The sequence below is a fragment of the Theropithecus gelada genome, chromosome 20 (genome assembly GCF_003255815.1).
Source record: "Theropithecus gelada isolate Dixy chromosome 20, Tgel_1.0, whole genome shotgun sequence".
Lineage (NCBI taxonomy): Eukaryota > Metazoa > Chordata > Mammalia > Primates > Cercopithecidae > Theropithecus > Theropithecus gelada.
In genome coordinates this window covers 31,531,264-31,538,363 of record NC_037688.1, presented here as the reverse complement: position 1 = coordinate 31,538,363, position 7,100 = coordinate 31,531,264, and the positions used below count along the sequence as shown (strand labels likewise).

Here is a 7,100-nt window from a genome sequence, read left to right as displayed (position 1 = left end):
CTCTCTATTGAACATGATTTAATGATAGGTTTAGTTTGAGCTAATGGCTAATATTTCTTTTTACGTTTTATAAGAACTTTGGAATGTCTGTTGTCTGTGTTGTGTGGTTTTGGTATTATCCTTAGCTGTGTTAAACGCCTGCTCATGGGTCGATTCTTTTGGGTTTCTTGCTCCTCAGACACAGCTCCTGCCCACCAGAGCAGGTGCAGGACACACGGGCTCAGGCCTCTGTCTAGACAGTGCCCCTATGGCTGACTTGCAAGGACCTGGGCCAGACCTGTTGCTTGGCGACCCAGGTGAGCAGGTCTGGGCCCCAGCACTGTGACTTGTGTCACTTCCTTGTAGGTGAGGCTCCCACCTAACACCAATGATGAAGTAGATGAGGACCCTACAGGAAACAAAGCCCTGTGGGACCGTGGCTTGCTCAATGGGGCCTCCCAGAAGGTAAGATTGCAGAATGGGCCCCAGGGAGGGCGCTGCTTAGCACTTCTCCTGTTGCCGTCACTGGATAAATTGCCTTTGGTGAATTATTCACAGTGCACACGACTGTGCTGAGTGCTGTCCTTCCACAGTCCTTTCTTACCAATCTGCAGAAATCTCCTTGGAGAGTAGCAAGTTCCTTCGAGAGAGTCCATTCCTAGTCCTCTGCTCTGAGGTGTGTCCAGGGCTTTACTTTCTCCTATAGGTATATGCTGCTTTAACAGAGGATCTCTGGACTTTCTATTTTAGAAGACAAGCCTAGTGATTGCTGTTTTCTATAATTTTCTTTGTGTTTTCCTTTTTTTTTTTTTTTAATGGCAAGCTTGATAAATTTAACAAAATGGTTCTTATCGTTTAAGAGATGATAAACAGTAACTTTAGCATGTTTTATGAGGTATTAAGTCTTAAGTAAATGTGAGAATTTTAAAGTATTTTTAGGTTTTAATAATTTTTGGATTTATTGTTTGTTTTTGAGACAAGGTGTCACTTGGTCGCCTGGGCTGTAGTATGGTGGTACGATCACAGATCACTGCAGCTTCCACCTCCTGGGCTCAAGTGATCCTTCCCCCTCAGCCTCCTGAGTAGCTGGGACTAGAGTACATGCCACCAAACCTGACAAATTTTGTGGGTATGGGTTTATGAGGCCTCACTGTGTTGCCCAGGCTGGTCTTGAAATCCTGGGCTCAAGCAATCCTCCCATAGTTGGCCTCTATAATAGTTTTTGGATGTTAATAGATGGTGAAATGTGCCTTAGGGAGCACTGCATGCTCTCGGGAGTCCAGGGAGGCTCCTGAGGGCGCACATAGTCACTAGTCTGTTGCTGACTCACAGGCAGAGGTGATCATGAACTACCATGTCGGAGAGACGGTGCTGTCCTTACAGAAGACTACGCTGATCCCCGGAGGCTCAGAATCACTTGTCTATACCACCTTGTCTGGAGGAATTGGCATCCTTGTGCCATTCACGTCCCATGAGGTGAGAGCACCCACATTACTCTGGCCTTGACTTTTAAGGTTGTTTCTTGGTGTTGAATCTACCTAACAGGTCAAATTCATTTGTCCCCACATATAATTAATAATGCTCTGGGAATTATAGACTGACGGAAGTACTTGGGGAGATAGGAATCTTGATTCCCCCCCACCCAGGGAAGGCCCATTTTTTGTTGTTGTTGTTGTTGTTTTTGTTTGTTTTTTTGGGAGGGGGGATGGAGTCTCCTGTCACCCAGGCTGGAGTGCAGTGGCACAATCTCGGCTCATTGCAAACTCCGCCTCCCAGGTTCACACCATTCTCCTGCCTCAGCCTCCCAAGTAACTGGGACTACAGGTGCCCGCCACCACACCTGGCTAATTTTTTGTATTTTTAGTAGAGACAGGGTTTCACCATGTTAGCTAGGATGGTCTTGATCTCCTGACCTCGTGATCCGCCTGCCTTGGCCTTCCAGAGTGCTGGGATTACAGGCGTGAGCCACTGCGCCCGGGTAGGCCATTTGTTTTTATACTGTACTAGGGTTTGCTTCAGTCTGATGCGAGTTTACAAGGTTAGCCTGAGCCCAAAGCTCTAGAACCGGACTCCACAGACTAGGATTGCCAGGATTGATGGGATGATCCCTCTTGGGGCACACATCACCATATGGAGTCCAGTCTAGGTTTGCCAGAGTTCGGCATGTTTTATTCCAGCAAAGGAAGCTGGGATCAGGAATCTGACCTCACAAACCATTCTTTATGTGTGGCATTCTCTTTTGCACTGCAGACAACACGAGGTCTCCTTTTGGATTTTAACTATCGTGTTGTAGCAGAAAAACCTGTGATTATCAGAAAGTGATTAGATATTTCCCTTGTGTTTGTATGGTAAAAATGAATGGCTTGTCTGTTCGTTGTGCTTGTGGAAACTCTGGACTAGTTGAAATCACTTCTCAGTGACAGATTTTTTGTTTCTTCTGCCAGGACCATGACTTCTTCCAGCATGTGGAAATGCACCTGCGGTCTGAACATCCCCCTCTCTGTGGGCGGGACCACCTCAGCTTTCGTTCCTACTACTTCCCTGTGAAGGTAGGTTGGGGGAATCTGAGCTGGAAAGGGAGATCCTGAGTAAAGGAGCAGCACAGGCAGCAGAGTGATGGGAATAGTACCAGGGAGGGTGCTCCCCTCGGGGCAGACCACAGCCAGAGCAAAGGCTTCACTGCTTCTGCCAATCTGAACTCTGAGTACCAAGAGTCAACTTAGATAGTGTTCCTGGATCTACAAGCGGGGTTCAAGTATCGAGTGGAAAATAAAAAGCTTTCCCTGTCTGGGCGTGGTAGCACACATTTGTGGTCCTAGCCAATTGGGAGGCTAAGCCGCAGAGTTTTGAGAGTGCGGTGAGCCATGATTATCCCACTGCACTGCAACCTGGATGATAGGGTTGAGACCCTGTCTCAAAAACTGAAAAATAAAAACAGCGTTCCCTACAACTGCTGCTTTAGCATGTGCCATTTTCTTTGGGCATCTCACCATTTTTTTCCTTCTGCTTTCTCCATATCTTAGAATGTGATTGATGGAGACCTCTGTGAGCAGTTCAATTCCATGGAACCCAACAAACAAAAGAACGTCTCTGAAGAACTGGACCGAACCCCACCCGAGGTGTCCAAGAAACTCGAGGATATCCGGACCCGCTATGCCTTCTGAGCCCTCCTTTCCCTATGGGGCTTGCCAGAGACTGTGTATTTTGTTTCCCCCACCACCATCGCTGCCACCTGGCTTCTGCCATGTGGCAGGAGGGTGACTGGATAATTAAGACTGCATTATGAAAGCCAACAGCTCTCTCCCCTCACCTCTTCTCCTGGAATGACTGGCTTCCCCTCAAATTGGCGCTGAGATTGGCTACACTTCTCCCCACCTGGTACATGATACATGACCCCAGGTTCCAGTGTGGAACCCAATTCCCCCATTCCCCAAAGCCATCCCTACATTGATATGTCTGACTCTCCTGTCTACTTTTGCACACACCCTTAATTTTTAACTGGTTTTCCTGTAAATACAGTTTTGTACAATGTTATCTCTGTGGGAGGAAGGAAGGAAGGCTGTGGTGGGACTGGATAGGATATAGTATCACTCCTGAGTTCTGCTGCTCTAGAATCTAACCCAGAAAGAAACAGAAACTAGTTTTTAAGGTGACTGGCGTCCGTGTGTCTTGTTCTGGAGATGAGGATGTAGGTGGGAGGTTGGAGCCCAAGTTAGAGCAGGACTCTTAAGTTAGAGTAGACTCCTTCCTTCCAGATGCCTACTTGGACTTGGGACACTCTGTGGCTCCTTACCCCCAGGTCTGTGGTGGTTTCTTTGTTTTTTCCTGGTTCTTTTTGCTGTGCTGATGAAACATGGGCTCAATAACCATGTGGATACTCACCCCTTTTCCCACTGGATTGAGGAAGGGTGGCTGATTCTTCCTCCTCTTCTACTCTGAGGATATTAGTATGGGGATTTTAGCATGAATTCCAGCTGGGGAGTCTTAACAGATGTCCCTTTTGCTGATACAGCCCCTAAAGAGATCTTTGGCTCCATAGGACCATAGGAAGGGTCAGTACAGAAGAACCTGGATACTGCCCTGCCCCTGAGAACTGTGTATATGTGGGGCCTGTCTGCAGCACCCATCTCAGGTGGGTTCCACAGGGCCTTTAGGGTATAATGAGAGCCTGTCCCCTGGAAGAGGCCCAGTTCCAGAAATGTTCCATCCGACCCCTGAGAATTCCCCGTTTAGTTGTGTGGGAAGCCCTCGTCTTCCAGGCTGTCCTTGTGCCTTGAACCTGGAGAAACGAGCTCACTGTTCTCAATACTTCACGAAGTAAAACATTCTTTCATCTGCATGTGGTCAGCCACCTAAATTGAGCAACTGATCTGGTGAGCAGTGGGTTAGAATCAGGAATGGTGGTGAGGAGATACCATCTGAACCTCCCGGAGCCCAGTGCAGAGGGTTCCTCACGCTGTCTCATGGAACTAAGTATATTGAATTATGATTTGGTTTTAGATCAGTCAAGAGAGACCCAGGTTTTGCCAGGAATCGAATCCCTAAATAACATGTTTTTTTCTCACTTAGCTCATGAATTTGCATAGTAGACAGTAGTTCTGAATTAGATTTTGAAAACCTAATTTCAGGGCTCATTTTTTCCTGTGGCCCTAAATCCATTCTATCAAATTGTATGATACTGACATGCAGTCATCTGAGGAACTCGGTGTAGATATTTGAGCAGCTCCTTGCGTGTTTTTTAACTCAAGTTTGATTGAAATACATACACTCCATACAGAAGTTAGGGGGTTCTGAAAGAAAGGAAAATCTGTGGAATCAGGAGTTGTCACCACCGAGCTTCCTCTGGAAGTCTGCCCATCAGCTTCCTTGTTTTCTGTAAGAGAAAGGGTTAGGACAAGGAATTGGGCTTGAATATGTGGAAAGGAATTTTCATAGCTGTTGCTACAGAACCTACAAAAGTTTATAATTTATTGATTGGATGTGGCTCAATGACAAGTCCCGTCTGTGTAATTGTTAAGGGGACCTGATTGACTCCTGTGGTTTGACTGAGCAACCAGGTAAATAGAGACCTCTCTCCAGCCTTGCAAAACCCACCAGAGGCTGCTGCAGAACTCGGACAGAGGGGTCTGCCCTTGGGTTTGCTTCCATTCTGTTCCATTGCTAAGCCCTTGTGACTTGGATCCTGGGACTGAAAAGTTTTTAGCTGCCTCAGCTTTCCCCTGACCTTACGGGCAGAGGTTCTGCAGATGTTTCCTTTGGAAGATCTCTTGCCAAGAATAGCATTCCTTTGGAGGAGGGGGGTTCTAGTTGGAATGTTGCTTTTCTTGGTTAGTGTAAATGTATTGTTAGTGAGACAGCTGCCAGCACTGGAAAAGGTTCGTCTCACAGGGAGAGCGCTGGTCCCCAGAATGTGTGCTGTTCCCACGCTGCTGCCTTTCTTGAACTTGTTAGAGGAAAGCCAGAAATGTTAAGGCATTCAGATGGGATCAACCTGGCTTTCAAAATTTTTTAAATTCCTAAGTTCTGTTTTATTTTTTAATTAAAAAAAAAAAATTTATTAGAGGCGGTCTCACTCCTTTGCCTATCCTGGAGTTCAGTGGAGTCGTTATAGCTCACTGAGGCTTGAACTCCTGGGCTCAAGCGATCCACCTCAGCCTCCAGAGTAGGGGAGACTACAGATGTGTGCCACCATACTCAGTTAATTTTTAAACTTTTGTAGAGACAGGGTCTCCCTGTGTTGCCCAGGCTGGTCTCAAACTCTTGACCTCAAACAGTCCTCCTGCCTTGGCCTCCCAAAGCACTGGGATTATAGGTGTGAGCCATTGCGCCTGGTCCTAAATTCTTGTTTTTTGTTTATCAGGGATAGAATCTCTCTTGCCCAGGCTGGAGGGCTGTGGTGTGATCCCAGCTCACTGCAACCTCCGCCTCCTGAGCTCAAGCAATCCTCCTACCTCAGCTTCCCAAGTAGCTGGAACTACAGGCATGTGCCACGTCCAGCTAATTTTTGCATTTTTAGTAGAAGAGGTTTTACCGTGTTGAACAGGTTGGTCTCGAACTCCTGGCCTCAAGTGGTCCGCCTGGCTCAGCCTCCCAAAGTGCTGTGACTACAGGTATGAGCCACCACACCCAGCCTCTAAATTCTGTTTTCTTTCTTTTTTTTTTTTTTTTTTTTTTTGAGACGGAGTCTTGCTCTGTCGCCCAGGCTGGAGTGCAGTGGCCGGATCTCAGCTCACTGCAAGCTCCACCTCCCGGGTTCACGCCATTCTCCTGCCTCAGCCTCCCCAGTAGCTGGGACTACAGGCGCCCGTCACCTCGCCCAGCTATTTTTTGTATTTTTTAGTAGAGACGGGGTTTCAGCGGGTTAGCCAGGATGGTCTCGATCTCCTGACCTTGTGATCCGCCCGTCTCGGCCTCCCAAAGTGCTGGGATTACAGGCTTGAGCCACCGCGCCCGGCCTCTGTTTTCTATTCAAAGTAGAAGTGACATGTGTTTGTTGAGTCATCCACTTACTCATTTGCATATGGAATATTGTATGTGAATTTTTTGTTACACCCTTAAAATTAATTTTCAAGGGCTATATGTAGAGCTCAGAAGAAACATCTCTGCTGCTGAAATCAAACTTGGTCCAGAAAACGTAGCAATAGAGGAGAGGAACAGATGGCTTTCGGGGACAAGGCAGAGACTCTGAAACACCTGCTTGGCCATGGTTGGTTGACATTTGAGTGACAGCCCAACACGCCCTGTGAAGTTCAGGTGAACTGAAATGGGCAGGTGTAGGCTACTAAACCAGCACAACCAAGAGCTGTTACTCCTTTTTTCTTTTTTGAGATGAAGTCTTAACTGTGTCGCCCAGGCTAGAGTACAGCAGCACAATCTTGGCTCACCGCAACCTCTGCCTTCTAGGTTCAAGAGATTCTCCTGCCTCAGCCTCCTGAGTAGCTGGGATTACAGGCATGTACTACCACACCTGGCTAATTTTTGTATTTTTAGTAGAGATGGGGTTTCACCTTGTTGGCCAGGCTGGTTCAAACTCCTGACCTCAGGTGATCCGTCCACCTTGGGCTCCCAAAGTGCTGGGTTTACAGGAGTGAGCCACTGCACTTGGCCAGGAGCTGTTTAAG

At 47.3% G+C, this 7,100-nt stretch overlaps 1 protein-coding gene across 2 annotated transcripts in view; it reads left to right on the top strand.

The window, feature by feature from the left end:
• SF3B3 (splicing factor 3b subunit 3) overlaps positions 1-3,632 on the top strand; it is a 54,998-nt gene extending 51,366 nt beyond the window's left edge. For both annotated transcript variants that reach the window (XM_025369554.1, XM_025369555.1), the window contains exons 23-26: positions 346-444; positions 1,312-1,455; positions 2,424-2,528; positions 3,003-3,632. In XM_025369554.1, coding sequence (XP_025225339.1) covers positions 346-444; positions 1,312-1,455; positions 2,424-2,528; positions 3,003-3,143 — 489 coding nt within the window. In that variant the 3' untranslated portion in view covers positions 3,144-3,632. The remainder of the gene's footprint in view (positions 1-345; positions 445-1,311; positions 1,456-2,423; positions 2,529-3,002) is intronic.
• Positions 3,633-7,100: the final 3,468 nt, after the last annotated feature.